This window comes from Leptodactylus fuscus, chromosome 5 (genome assembly GCF_031893055.1).
Source record: "Leptodactylus fuscus isolate aLepFus1 chromosome 5, aLepFus1.hap2, whole genome shotgun sequence".
NCBI classification, from domain to species: domain Eukaryota; kingdom Metazoa; phylum Chordata; class Amphibia; order Anura; family Leptodactylidae; genus Leptodactylus; species Leptodactylus fuscus.
This window is the reverse complement of record NC_134269.1, coordinates 141,791,621-141,806,611: the sequence shown is the minus strand read 5'-3', so window position 1 is coordinate 141,806,611 and position 14,991 is coordinate 141,791,621. Positions and strand designations below refer to the sequence as shown.

Below are 14,991 nucleotides of genomic sequence, written 5' to 3'. Positions count from 1 at the left end.
TACTGTAAGTTATAGGGCTAAATGAAAACATTAGTAAAATGAACTGAAACATGAAAATTTGGGGGCAACACGGTGGCTCATTGGTTAGCACTGCAACCTTGCAGCACTGGAGTCCTTGGTTCAAATCCTGCCAGGAACATCTGCAAGGAGTTTGTATGTTCAACCTGTGTTTGCCTGGATTTCCTCCCATTCTACAAAAAAAAAAAAAAAAAAATCTACAAAAAAAAAATATCAGACAGCAGACACCATGCGCCAATGCCCACACCAATCGTGGGCATTAACCCTTCTGTCGCCTCGGTCAAAGCTGCTTTCTGCTCCGGCTTAGTCGGGATGTGTCGCGAGGTGAATCCATCTGAAGAAAGAGCATGTCACTTCTTTTTTCCGCGAGTGGGAACAAGGAAATGACCGGCTCCCATTGATTTCAATGGGAGGTGGGTTTTTGTTCCGGAATCTGAGGCAGCCTCCACGTAAAATTCTGGACCAAAAAGCCCCGTCTGAAGCCGGCCTTAGGAAAGATCCTTCACAAGAAGTATTAAGAGAAGTGTGTTATATATGTTTACATAATTTGCAGCAGAAGTAAATGATAGGACCCCCAGTAGTGTGAACTACATTAGTGTGTGTACAGAGAAGACTGTCGATCACTGTGTGCGGTTGGGTTATACTCTCAATTTAGCTCCTAGATGTCCTATCAGGATTTATTTCACCAAATCATGCAAAACTATATTGATCTATCTTTTTGGTGAAATATAGCATTTTTAACTAGTAATGTTATTTGGCACTACTCTGTGTACCTACTCTTTACTGATATTGGCATCCCTGAAGAAGATTGTATTTTCAGAAATTTGGAGGAGGGAGGGATACCCAAAAGGACACTAAGTATAAGGTGACATCATTGCAAACTCCATCCACTGTGTTTATATTTCATCTGCAAATGGAAAGACACTGGCCAAAGCATTTCCCTTCTATGGCATACAAGTGGAGAGATCTTCACAGTTTTTTTGGCATATGGCCTAAGAGACCTTCTCTAACTTTTTACTACCCACCACCTATTTGGAAATACAAATTATCGGCATACTAGTTATTGCAGAAAGCAGGATCATCACACTAGCAGATCCGCTAATGTCAATAGAAATGTTATTTAGGCCGGGGCCCCACGGGACGTAAACGCCGCGATTTGCCTGCAGTGGAGACGCTGCGGGGAAAAATCATGGCGATGTACAGTGCAGGCAAAGTGGATGGGATTCATGCGAATCCCATCCCCACTTTGCGGAAGAGATCACAGCGCGGACACGCTGCAATTTGCAAAGCCGTTGCGGCTTTCCAAATCGCAGCATGTCAATTATATCTATGGAAACGCCGGCGGCTTTCCCATAGATATAATGTTAAGAGAAAGTCTGCAAAGGAAAACTCTGTGAACTTTCTCTTAAAAGCGCTGCGGAAAGAACCGCAATGCGATCACGCAGTGGTTCTTCCCGTAGCGCTTTATCACTGCGGATATGGCCTGTGGGGCCTTAGCCTTAAATGGATTTTCTAGGCTTAGGCTGCATTCACATGGTCAGTATTTGGTCAGTGATTTTCATCAGTGATTGTGAGCCAAAACTAGAAGTGGGTTAAAACACAGAACAGGTACAAATATTTCTATTATACCTGATCTCTTTGTAATCTCCACTCCTAATTTTGGTTCACAATCACTGAACAAAATCACTGACTAAACGCTGCCGTGTGAAAGTAGCCTAAGAAAGTGATAACTGATTTGTGGGAGTGCTACACCCAGGACTTCCACCGATCAGCTGATAGAAGAGGCCACACTGCCTCTTCATTACTTACAAAGCACAGAGCCATACATTTACACAGCTGATGTGCTAGGCATCATGGGTAATCCCATGAGCAGGCCATGTGACTGATGAACATGTTGTCACACGGCCTGTGAAGCAGAGGCACAGTCGCAAACAGCTGATCCATGGGGGTGCTGGGTGTCTGACCCCCATTGATCTTCAATTCATAGTCTACAACTAAGGATAATTGAACATTAAGTCCAAGAAAACCCTTTAACTCATTGATGCAAGTAGTAGTTTATGTTTTGCTCCAATGTAAATGGACTATACTTATATCTGTGCATAAATACAGACTGTTGTATTGGAAGTGTTGCTTTAAGGTTTTTATGCAGGCTGTGTCACACAGGTGTGTAGTGTTTTTTTTAGTTGCTGGTATACGGAGTGGTCCAAGGTGTTTTGGAATGCTTGTTATTGATTTTTGTCTCGCCATCTTCAACCTTTCATTCCTGATCTTATCAATGAAAAGCAGTCAGGATTTGTTTTTGGTCGAGAAGGCAGACCTAACACTACCAAGCTCCTACCTTTGATTCAACTGGCAAATCGCACTAATAGCTCCCTGGTCTTATTAGGTGTTGATGCCGAAAAGGCATTTGACAGGATGGATTAGATGTTCATGCGATCCGCCTTGGAGAAATTTGGTCTCCCCCCCCCTTCGTCGATGCCATTTTTTTCTCTCTACAGCTCTCCGTCTGCGAAGCTCAGGATAAATGGGACTTTGTCTCCCAGATTTGTGATTACTAATGGTACCCGACGAGGGTGTCCCCTGTCCCCAACACTTTGTGTGTTGGTAATGGAAACGCTTCTTCAAAGAGTCCGACAGAGTCAAAGGCATGACACTGGGTGATCGAACTCTACACTCCACTGCGTATGCTGACGACGTTATTTTTGTTGTATCGAACCCTGAAGAAGGCCTTCCAGCAATAGTTGATATCCTCTCTGAGTTTGGGAAAATCTCCCACTACAAAGCCAACTTTTCAAACTCTGAGGTCTTAAATATATCACTCAATGCCGCTAGAGTAGAGAAGCTTAAGGCGGTCACTCCCTTTGCTTGGTCTAACAATAGACTGAAATACCTAGGTATATATCTTACCTCCTGTACCACAGACCTTTACAAATACAATTTTCCTCCTCTTCTGGATGATGTCTCTAAATCCCTTGCATCCTATACAACGTTACCCATCTCATGGTTTGGGAGAAAAAACTTGATACAAACCTACATCTTACCGAAACTTTTCTACAAGATTGGAATGCTCCCAATTTTCCTACCTGCGGCCTTTTTTGCCTCATTGAATAGAATGTTGTCTCGATTTATTTGGAGAAACAAGACTCCGAGAATAGCCTGGGAGACGCTTATGGAAAGAAAACACTCTAGATGCATAGGGCTACCAGATATTCGCAAGTATTACAAGGTGTCTCAATTAGCTTGGTGACTGGAACTGGTTGCCCCTCTCCACTTTCAATTGCCTCTTCGCTTCTTGATGATCCCTGGATCCCCGTCGCCTCTTCCTAGTCTCTGGGTCCCTACTTCGAGAAAAATACACCCAGTCCGATTTACTACTACAAGGTCCAATGATGATATGGGCAGAACTGGGAGAGAAACTTGCTCCCACCCCTTCACCTCTTATGCCCTTTGGTGCACTTCTTGCTCTTCTGAACCTTGATATGGCTTCATATAGTATGGTCCAAGCTCAATGCACTGACACAAAGACATCACGACTACGACGGGTCTTCCACTTGAGGAGATTCTTGCTTTACTCCCGGACTTGTCTCTCTCCTTTCTCCATGTTCAACACTTAAAAGCATGCCTCAACCGGCTCCAATGGAACTTCTCGTCTCTTACAACATTCTATAGACCCCATCCACTACAACAAACCGGCTTTCCTCTCATTGTGGGAAAAGGAACTAGGAATCACGTTATCCGACTCTGACGTTGATTCTATCATGAAGTTCTCTCATGGCCCCTCTAGGTGTATACGACTCCAGGAATCCCATTACAAACTACTGTCCAGGTGGTACCGCACTCCCTCTAGCTCTACAGCAAAGGAATCAGCACCACGAACAAATGTTGGAGATGCTCCCAGGCTGAAGGCACATACCTACATGTATGGTGGAAATGCCCTCTTATCCAGACCAACTGGATGGCAATTCAAGATGAGATCAGGTCCCTTGGACACCTGCAATTTGAGCTAAATCTTGCTATGCTTTTTCTAGCTGCCCCATTTCCAGACTACAAATCAACCAAACATATACTTCTCTCTCATTTCTTAGCAGCAGCGAAAGTACTTGTCCCCTTGTTCTGGCTTCAAACAACTTCTCCATCCTTTGCGAATTGGGTGAGTAAAGTGAATGTTATTGCTCGGTTCAAGGAACTTCTAAGTTGGTCCACGAGGTGACATGATAGATTTTTGCAGATTTGGTCTACTTGGCTAACCTGCAGAACCGGTCTAACACCCACATAGTGGAAGTGTGCAGGACCTTATTTCCTCTAATCTTTTATCTATCTTTCTATTGCTTACTCTCTGTCATTTCTTCATTTGACTTTCTACCCTCCCTTTTTCCACACTTACTCTGGCTGTCCTTCAACACTCCACCCCCTCTTTCTCCCCCCCCCCCCTCCCCTTATTACTTGACTGGTGTATTTGCGAAACTTGTGATCATGTACACCTTAACAGTAAGATTTTCTCTGTTTTGTTAATTATAACCACTGCAGCTACGATGTTTCTTCTCATTGGGCCAATGAAATAACCTTTTGCATCACGCATCTTATGGACTCGTATTCGCCACCTGTAATGTCGTTCTTGCTGGTTTAGCTGTTGCAAAACTTTGTCTTCACCTGACAGTTTTATTCACTTGATTTGTTTAATGCACTTATTTACTACTTACAAATTGTTTGCTGTAAGTTGTTGAAAAATTTCTTAATAAAAAACTTGTTGAATTAAAAAAAAAAAAAAAAAAAAAAAAAAACTGTCCCATTCTGGCTACAATTTGGAACATTGCAATTTTTGGCGTTTGTGTCCACCTCTTCCATTTACATGTGTACTATTGCTTTGATACCTAGAGGTTATTCGCACATACAAAGCAGGAAGGATTCTGAGTGTTATCACATTTTTATTCTAATTGGAAATACAAAACTACTGACCAGTGGTAGTGCTTCAATTCTCAAAAAGCCATTGAACAAGATGTTAAACACACATGAACAGATAACATGCTACATGACGGGACATTGTCATTCTTAAACTTCATTCCATCCTAGCAAAACGTCCTGAAATATCGGATCTCATATATTATAACCACTGCAGACAAAATGTTACATCCTTCATTCTATACTATGAAAGATCATATCTGAATGGTTGCTACTGGCAACTACTCCATTTTTTTGTCTGAAATGGTAACGTATACATGAGGTCTGATGTGTGTGCAGTTCAGCTTACAAAACTTTTATTCCTGTTCACATGTTCAACACAGAATCATCAATAAACTTTTTTTTATATATAAATAATTGTTTTGTTGTTTTCTATTAGTCTTCTCACATTCATTTTGTCATGGGTTCTGGCTCTTCATCAATACATAACACTGGTCTTTACTCAATGGTTTACATAACAGTCTATTGGTTGTTTAAAAATGTAACAGTACAAAACAAGCAACAATGGTAAAATAAGAGGTGAACAGAAAAGTACAGGAGTCCAGTCACAAGCTTTACAAGGTGTAAGTATAAGCCTCAGTCGAGCCTGGTCCAATCTCTTCTCTGAGGTCCTAGAGCTGGAACACTAGGAATACCCCTAATTTAGGTTTTACTGGATTTATTGTACTCAAAAGCTGTGAGATGCAAATAAAAAATAAAAGAAGCGTTGAAACATCATCATGAAGTCACACTTTTGTGTCAGAGGTCACTGCTTGTTGCTATGGCTATTAGGAGTATGCCACAAATTGTAATGACTTCATCGTATATACACCCAATAAGTGGACATGAACGCAACAACTGCAGATACGTCACAGGCCCTTTTCTGATCCTGCCATTCCTCCCGATATCCTGTGGAAGGGAGTCCAGTCAGAAGAAAGCCGATTAACTTGAAAGTACACACAGCTTACCCTTCAAGAGTGAAGGAGATAAATATCTGACCAAGTATTGCAAATCCTCTTAGAAAAGTAAGAGCATGGGCTTGAAAGCTGTGATCGTAAGAATATGGCACAAACCCCAAAACACCTCTACAAACTCATTTATCAAAAAGGCACAGGTAACAATGTTCAGACAGCTCTCTGGCTTTCAGTCTCATCCAAAAAAGTGCACATGTAGGACATGAAATATATGATTTACAGAAAAATTATAACACCACCACTGTATTCTACTCCCTATCACAGAATATACTGTCTTGCTTTCTCGCTGCCAATATAGCAAGGCATTTCGGCTCCCTTTAGTGGCTAGCAATAGCAATGTTATGTTAGGACTTCATGACATTATGCCAGACGCTGTGTCATTACAACATGATCAGCTGAGTTCCAGGCTACAATTATGTGCAATTCCATGAAATCTGTCAAAACTTTGATAAATTTGTACCTTCAATGCCTCCCACAAGTAATACCTTGTTAACTGGACTCAATATACATGACAAACCACTACAAGTGGAACCTCCTCAGACCACCACCCCCTTATTCAAACCAGATTTTCTCTGGTCACCTTCTTTGAGAAACACTCCCCTATGAAGACCACATTTTGGTGCAATTTTTGGATGGTCATGGTCATTCCAAAAAGGCTTCACTGTATACAAACATAGACAATATTGCCATTTGTACAAACATGACCATTCTGTAACATGATAGAATATTCTTGCTGGAGAATAGCTCCTAAGCAAGCTGGACATTACAGGTGATATGTACTAGTTATTGATATTGCTAAAACATTAATAAACCATATACAATTCACATAAAAGCCATTGTGGAGTGCACTGTACAGTTCCTTACAATTAAACTTCCCCTGTACATGAATGAAACAGATATAGTTTCTAAATACATGGTTTCCACTATACAATTCTTAATTGTATTCTTAGCCTGAAGACTTTTGTGGTTAGATTATTGCCCCTCAGTGCTGGCCACAGGACATGATACATCCCTGCACCAATAAGGTTACACAATGCCTTAAGGTGAGATATGGGGTCGATTATTACAGGTTTATGTGATTTGGTTATTCTGATGAGAAATCTGGAAGATACAATGTTGTGTTACATTCTTCATATAAGGATACATAATGTACATACAAATACTATCACTACAGCTAACATATTTAGAATTTACAGTATATAGAGGCAGTCCATGTTATACGGACATACAGTAAATCTACAATTCTCCAGGTTTGGAAGTTTCATCTACTGTATTGTATGGAATGTTCCAATTGCTTTGGCAGGAAGAGCTGTCAATGTTTACCCCCTTCCCAGCACATTTTGGCAAATATCTAAAGCTGTCACATGTTTAGAAAAGCAATATTTCTAAAACCGCAATGGAATTTAACAAAAGAACAAACAAAACAAAAAACAGTCACAAAGCTACAACACGATTCTCCACGTAAGCAAGTTTGGCCAAGTTTACACAATGAGTTTTTCGAAAAACATATTCCTTCTTTATTTTTCTAGAAAAAAAACTCATTGTGTAAACCCAGGCTGAGTAAGATTTCATAACACACATGTTGTATGTAATGATGCGCAGCTTTGCTGTTTGTTCAAGATGGAGTCTGTGACTTCTTGCCGCATCTCTACCAGTATGTGTCAAGCTCCGTGTCAGGCTGTACATTTTTTTTTTACAGTTCCTTTTTCTGTTTTACACACATCTGTACATCTCACTACTATAGGCAGAAATGAATGGTTAAGGGTTATGGTTCAGTAGAAAACATGGCCAACTCTGATACTTGCTTACATGGTGGCGGCAGGTTAGTGCTTTACTGGCCAGGATGTAAAATGCACATGAAACAATCATATTTATATAAAAGTGTTTAAAAAGTGAATTATTCGACTTGAAATGCATCAATTCCAAACATAAATATAACTAAACAAAGTGGAGCAGTAGAAAAAGGAGAAAATGCCAGCATTTCCAAAGATTACACAATGAAGAAAAGGGACAACGCTGAGAGTTCAGCACATAAAACCACACAGAAAAGTGCCTCATGGATTATTCTCACATACAATTTGCTATGACCTATTGGGCTCAAGTGCCGTCTAAAGACCTCTCTAGCCAAGTGTTCCTGAACATCGGGCTACCCTGAAATAACATTGTAATAGTAATACTAGGAAAGTTCCACTTGGCTTCTTGAGCAATTTAAGTGACCTTACAGTTTCTCTTTGTCTTCTGCTATAGTGTACAGCGGTGACATACATCAAAAGACTGACAACTAGACGCAGTTTGAGATGGGCTAATACTACAGTCTACAGTTTCTCTTTGTCTTCTGCTATAGTGTACAGCGGTGACATACATCAAAAGACTGACAACTAGACGCAGTTTGAGATGGGCTAATACTACAGTCTAATAGGGAGTACATGGAACATATCAGTACTTAAAGTATATGATGGAGAGGAATGCCAATGAAGAGCTTGGGCACTCTTTTGAGGCTTTCTGGCACCGATTAGGCCCCGATGACGGAGCCTAATCTGCGGAGAGTCAATCAGATGTGGCATCTGCATCAAGATTGAGCAAGATGCTTATTGTTTCAGCGCCCTGCTGTGATCTCGGTTTCATTCCGAAAACAATGGCTGGCAGAATCTGGGTGGAATCCACTCTCAAATCAGCATTAAATTCCTAGGTGTGAACACCACCTTGTTTTGCACAAAACAAACAATGGGGTAGATTTACTATTGTTGTTCGCCAAAAATCGGAAGCAAATCAATTTAGTCACATTAGTTAAACATTATTAAATATTATAATAAATAGACCTTGCTAAAGACACTTCAATAAAGTGTCTAGTTAGGGGCAAGACTTTTTTGAGTTGTAAAATGTGCCAGATTTAATACTGGATATTTCCAGTTTTCTTGCAATAAAGTATAGTTCAAGAGATGGCATAAAGAAGGAAAAAAAAAGTCTGTGTGCCACAGTGATAGATTTGGCACATATTTTGACTTAGTGAAGCCATACAATTTAGAAGTAGATCAGCCAGCCCTACAGATCCTGGTGGAACCAGCCGACCATGTAAAGTGTATTGGGATTCACCTGTCTCTTCCCCAATAGCAGATGCCATTTTGTTCTCCCCTCTGCCCATCTAGAACATATGCATGCAAGATTGAGTAGCATGTACATGTGTATTGGGGTAATCCAACAGTGATTGAATGAATATGGCGAGCCTTAGAATCTATATGGGTATATAGTCATGTACGGGATGTAAATTGGTTACTACACTGACTCATTAACACTATACAGATATGCAGAAAATATCGAATCATACAAAACATGTTCTTCTGTTTTCTGGGCTTTTCAATTGACGACTTAAACTTAAAATAGGTCAACAACTGCAGATCAGCAGGGTTCCGACCCCCAAAACCCCATCAAACAGCTTCTTGTAGAGGCCACCATTCTTTTGAGTGCTGATGTCTTTTCAGAGAAAACAAAGCAAACCACCATCTATTTATGTGGCAGCTGTACCCAATATGTCACTTGGATGGGACTAAACAGACCATATAACAGATGAATATGATGCCACATGGCCTGTGAAGTGAAAGCCTCAAACAACTAAACCACAGTGGTCATGGGTGTCAAACCCTGCTGATCTTTAATTGATGATCTATCCTAAGGATCGCTTGTCAGTGAAGTACGGTAAAACCCTTTCACCAGTTTAAATGGGTCGGCCAGTTTTAATTGATAATGGGCCACACATAGGAGAAAATAAAACCCCAAAGAAGTAGGGTATTAATAAGGTAAGTACAGATCATAGTTTTTTGGGGGGTTTTAAGACATCCCCTTATATTATTTCCTACCATAAAAGTGCCACCAACTTGTGCCTCCTTCTTCATTTATGTTATTTGCATTATGGCTTTACATAACTTTGAAGGCAAAGTTATAGGTGTGGCTTGGGCTAGCTCTGGCATTTAAAAAATATTTAGTTTTTATTTATTTTACACTTTGTGTCCCTCATAAGATCATAAGAGACTTTAGGGGCCATTTGAACAGTATTTTTTTTTTTTTATTTACTCTGTAAGCAGGACAAAATTTGCCCTACATACTAGCTCCAGTTTCAGGAGAAATATTAGATCCTGCGTGGACTGTAGAGCAGATCTGGGTTTTCTAAGCCCAGCAGCTATTACAGCTACCCAAGAACCCCATCATCGTCTGGAGCGGGGCAGTGAGCTTCTTTGCAACCTCTTTAACACTTAAAGAGGACCTTTCATGGTTTGGGGCACAGGCAGTTCTATATGCTGCTGGAAAGCTGACAGTGCGCTGAGTTCAGCGCATCGTCGGCTTTTCCAATCTGTTCCCCGGGTAAAGAGCTATTGGTGCCGGTCAGGAACGCCCCTCTCCCCTCCTGATAATACTCTTCTATGGGCGAGCACGGTGAGCAGAAGGAGGGGGCATTTTTCCCCGCTCACACAGTATAGCGCTATTGGCGCTGTTGTGTAGAAGGATGTACCTGACAGACTGTCAGGAACGCCCTTCTGACTGTAAAGAGCTACGGTACCGGCACCAATAGCTCTTTACCCGGGACACAGATCGGGAAAGCCGACAATGCGCTGAATTCAGCGCACTGTCGGCTTTCCAGCAGTATATAGAACTCCCTGTGCCCAAACCCATGAAAGGTCCTCTTTAATGCAAAGCAATCATTAAGCAAGATGCATTCAGCGATCATGAAAACAGAGGCAGCAATATCCATTCTCTGACTTCTCCCTGGAGAGTCTGGCTGTTTCTTGACAGCCATTGTATCCTCTTCTGTAACAGCACAATATCTGTGTAGTGATAGACTCTATAGTGGAGTTTAGAAATGTCTCTACAGAGTTATGTGTATGGGCCCGATGGCTAAAGATGTTGAGTGGTCCACATCAATTAACGAACAACTGCAATATATGTGGTAATGAGCTAGGATGTCCTAGGTAATACACAAGCCATAACTAAAACAACTAAATTGCTATGAGATTCATTATCAGGAGTTGACTACTTGTTTCTGTTTGCTGGAAAATCTGCAGAGTGCAACAATGAACTGATCAGAAGTAAAGATATATTACTGAATGAATTCCATTGCCTGCTAGATAACCCATGTAAATCATGGTAAATTCATGATAAACATAACTGCAGCTATAGCGCCTTGAAGCAAGCTGAACATCAAACTGCCCCAACGCAGCATCACCCATGTACCAATAACGTTAGATTTGTCCAACTCTCAAGCGAACATATTTTTTTCATGGCTTTGTGGTACTAGGTGGAGAAGTCTTCTTGTGGTACATTCATTTTAGGAAAAGGTTTCTGGCAGTTAAACTACCAGGGAAACTATTCTGTTCTGAACATATTTGGTTGAAGAGTGATTTCATATATATAATATACATATATTTTAAAAAGAAAGTTGTTATTTGAAAGGTCAAGAGATTTTCTCGTTCAATTTCTAAAGACCTGCAAATGACAGAGTTCATACACATCTGTAAAATGGATATTACTGAACAGTGAAGCTTAAGACACAAATTATTCCAAGGAATAATAGTAATACAAGGAAACAGCTAGCTAAATAGTGTGGGCACTTTCATACATGTTCTACAGTTGACAGAAAGTGACAGACTGTACAAGACTGAAGAGTTAAGGGCTTATTTTTTTTAAAAAAAAGAAAAAATATTGCACCCAAGAGTCCAAATCATCTGACCTCCAACATGGCGGGGATGAAAAGCACTGAAAATGCCAATGAGGCAAGAAGTGGTCCCAATCCAACTGCAACAGTTCCAGACTCCACATACTTCTATGCGAGTCCCCTTCTTTCACTTAAACAAATAGTTAATGGCAATCTGAAGAAAAATCAGGAAGATAATAATACAATAGTCTCTTTGCTGAAGGAAACTACTTTCTGTGTTTGAGGCATTTGTAGTTACACGATTGCGGAGAGCGATGATGTTCCTACAAGACACAACAAGAGGGTAGATGTTATAACAAAACAGATAGACATTCTAAGCAAAACACAATGAAATTGGGAAGAACAAGCACATACGTAATATGTAATACACAATAAATACATTGTAGCAGGAGCAAAAAATGTGAAGCTAGAGATAGATCAATAGATAGACAGATAGATGATAGATAGATAGATAGATAGATAGATAGATAGATAGATAAAAATAAATTTAACTATTATTAAACCAGTAACTTGTACCAATGTTCTGCTTGGACTACCATCCAGCAGCAACAACCTAACAAATATTCTATAATAAGTAATACCTGAGGCACTTTCTGCTCCCTTTATCAAAACTGCCTTTAATTCAGCAGTTTAATTCCGCAGTTATGTGTTATACTGGAGTATAACATCACTGATATAGAATATGTAAAGATTGAGAGTCCTCAGTAGTTTGATACATTTTTAATGGCTAACAGAATATGATGACATATTGCGAGCTTTTGGACCTGCTATAAGGTTCCTTCATCAGGCTGGTATAACACAATATCTGAACATTTATACAGGAATACAGTGTCTGTATGACAAATGATGGAAAGCAGTACAGGCAAATAAATAGATAAGTCCAAAAAAATGTCAGTTCACAGGAAGGCTCTCTGAGTTTTATGGTTCCCTTGATCAATGACGTGGTGTTTAATTATTGTAAAACGACATAAAACCCTGTGACTGGTCTAACCCCCCTTGGAGTGTGTCAAAGGTCCCCTTAATACGGTACAAAGATAAATTTTTCTTATATGATAGGTCATACTGATGTGTGTGAGTAGGTGTCATTATCATAGAGAATGTGTAGTTTAGGAAGGATACTTGCTCTGCTTAGAGGCCCACATTCATTTCCTCCATACAATGTGAATCTAATGCTAGTGAAGCAGAAAACAAAGTTCAAGGAGATCCAATCACCTGTTGATTTCCTCTTGAGTTTTCTTGATGGATTCTATGGCACTTTGTAGTTCTCCATGATCTGCCCCCTTCTTTCTGCTTCTAGAGCTGTGAGCTAATACATGTGCTGTAAGATTAATGACAAAAAAAAACTCATATTTACTGCATTGTCCTCCTTTAATGTCATTGTTCTAGACATACCCATGTCAGAAACCTCTCTTTCAGCATTCACAGTAAAAGAACTTATAAAACACCAGAGATAGTTCCAGCCAGTACAACATGTTTCACTGAGCACACTTTCTACATTTAGAATGATACTGGAATTTATCACAATCTTCACATCATAACATTTTCTAACCATATCAGCACTGCAAAAGCTTCTGCAACATCAACACTAAGATAGTTCATATGCCAAGAGTCACAATGGGGAATGTTTAACCCTTAACCCCAGCGCTGGTGGAACAGCCACCTCTTCTAGGAGAAGGCAGACGTCTTTTCACAAATGTGGCTGTTCCTCTGCTGAAATCTATGGCAGCTTGTAGCCAATATACATTTTTGAGATCATTTGCAGCAGTAAACTGGCATAAATGATCTTACACACAACACAACTCTCACATCACTTTTTCTTTCACTAAAGTCGAGTAGAAGACACAAAAACACCAGCTGGGACAATTTTTTATCACAACTGGTGTTTAAAAAGTCACAAACCTTGTGTAAGCTAAATAATAAATTCTAATTATTAATAATAATCTTTATCCTTAGTTCAAACGTTTTATAGCCAGTGTTTGTTTTAGCTCTTACAAATAAAATCTCACCTTCACTGCCAGAAGAGTCCTGGTTATCCAGCTCCGGGGAGGAGCACCCACTTTCTCCTTTCTTCTGCTGACCACTTGATTTATGTTTCAGCTTTGGAACACAAACCTGTAATACACAGAATATGTCATGTACAGCTGCAGTCCTCTGCAATTCAGTCACATCACTGTCACAATTCAAGGCACAACCTAAAGCGATAAGCTAGAAGAGCAAGTAATAAAGGCCGATCCACCCCTCCTTCTGAAAACGTATAACAAACTGGTAGATGTAAATGCGGAGTGACAGAGGTATCTCCTTCATCCCTGCATCTTAGAGAAGACAAAGGCAGCATGTCTAGGAATTAAGAACATTCTAATGATAAATTTGTCTACTAAAAAAAAACAAAAAAACTCAGATGGCAACCAGAACATGAACATGCTGCCACTAATAATAAGAGTATGGATTTGCAAAATGTGTGTGTATTTCCTGCACAATAAAAAAAAAAAAGTGTTTTTTTTGTTTTTTGAGAGGAATAGATCATGCATCTTAGATTGTTAGTATTTTTTAGGGTAGAAACCAGCAGTCGGCAAGTGTGCGATAGATGAGCAATTGTATTTGGAGGCCAATAGGACTATGATCCCTGTGCTTCAATCCGGTTATAATTTTATACATATTATCTTGCTGCGGCCTGAACTATGTACAGTAGCCCTAGTATCCCTGTAATGTAGATGTGACAGCATATGCGGACCTCCCTGCATTATTACATACCATAGAAGACCACACTGACATAATCAGATTTCTCACCCTTACAGCCAGAGGTTAGTACTTTTAAGCTTCCATTATACACATGCGTCCTGGATCTTGACAGGACAGAGACAAGTGGAAAGCCATTATTTTGTCTCCAAACCTACCTTATATTTGCATTTGTCCCGCTTTGCCCCTTGGTTATTGAGACTAATTACACTCCCCGAACGTACCATTGGAGTCCTATGCCTGACTTTTGTCTGGATGGCACCATCTTTTTCAAACTGAACCAGGTCGTTTAGGGGGTCCCATGGTCGAGTACTGGAAAACATGGCAAAAAGTAAGGATGGTTTTAAAGCCGATCAGTACCATTTATTACATACAACAAACCTTACAGTGCACAGAATACAACGCAGTGGTTAGCACTGTTGCCTTGCAGCACTGTAGTCCTGGAATAGGGGGCAACATCTGCGAGGAAATTATATGTTTTCTGCATGTTTGCATGGGTTTCCTCCCATATGCTATAAAATTACAGATAGGGAAATTGCCTTCTCATAAACTGACCATGTATGGCAGTCACAGGTAACGTGGTTGGAGCAGGTATTGCTGTGCGTATTAGAAGAAACTGTG

The 14,991-nt window shown here is 40.2% G+C and overlaps 1 protein-coding gene across 10 annotated transcripts in view; it reads right to left on the bottom strand.

The window, feature by feature from the left end:
- Window positions 1–4,923: 4,923 nt before the first annotated feature.
- OSBPL8 (oxysterol binding protein like 8) overlaps window positions 4,924–14,991 on the bottom strand; it is a 159,271-nt gene continuing 149,203 nt past the window's right edge. For 8 of the 10 annotated variants that reach the window (XM_075274335.1, XM_075274333.1, XM_075274340.1 and 5 more), the window contains 4 exons: window positions 14,529–14,682; window positions 13,641–13,746; window positions 12,847–12,952; window positions 4,924–11,897 (listed from right to left, as the gene is read on the bottom strand). In XM_075274335.1, the coding sequence (XP_075130436.1) occupies window positions 11,762–11,897; window positions 12,847–12,952; window positions 13,641–13,746; window positions 14,529–14,682 (502 nt within the window). In that variant the 3' untranslated portion in view covers window positions 4,924–11,761. The remainder of the gene's footprint in view (window positions 11,898–12,846; window positions 12,953–13,640; window positions 13,747–14,528; window positions 14,683–14,991) is intronic. The other 2 variants (XM_075274336.1, XM_075274343.1) reach the window with 1 other exon arrangement.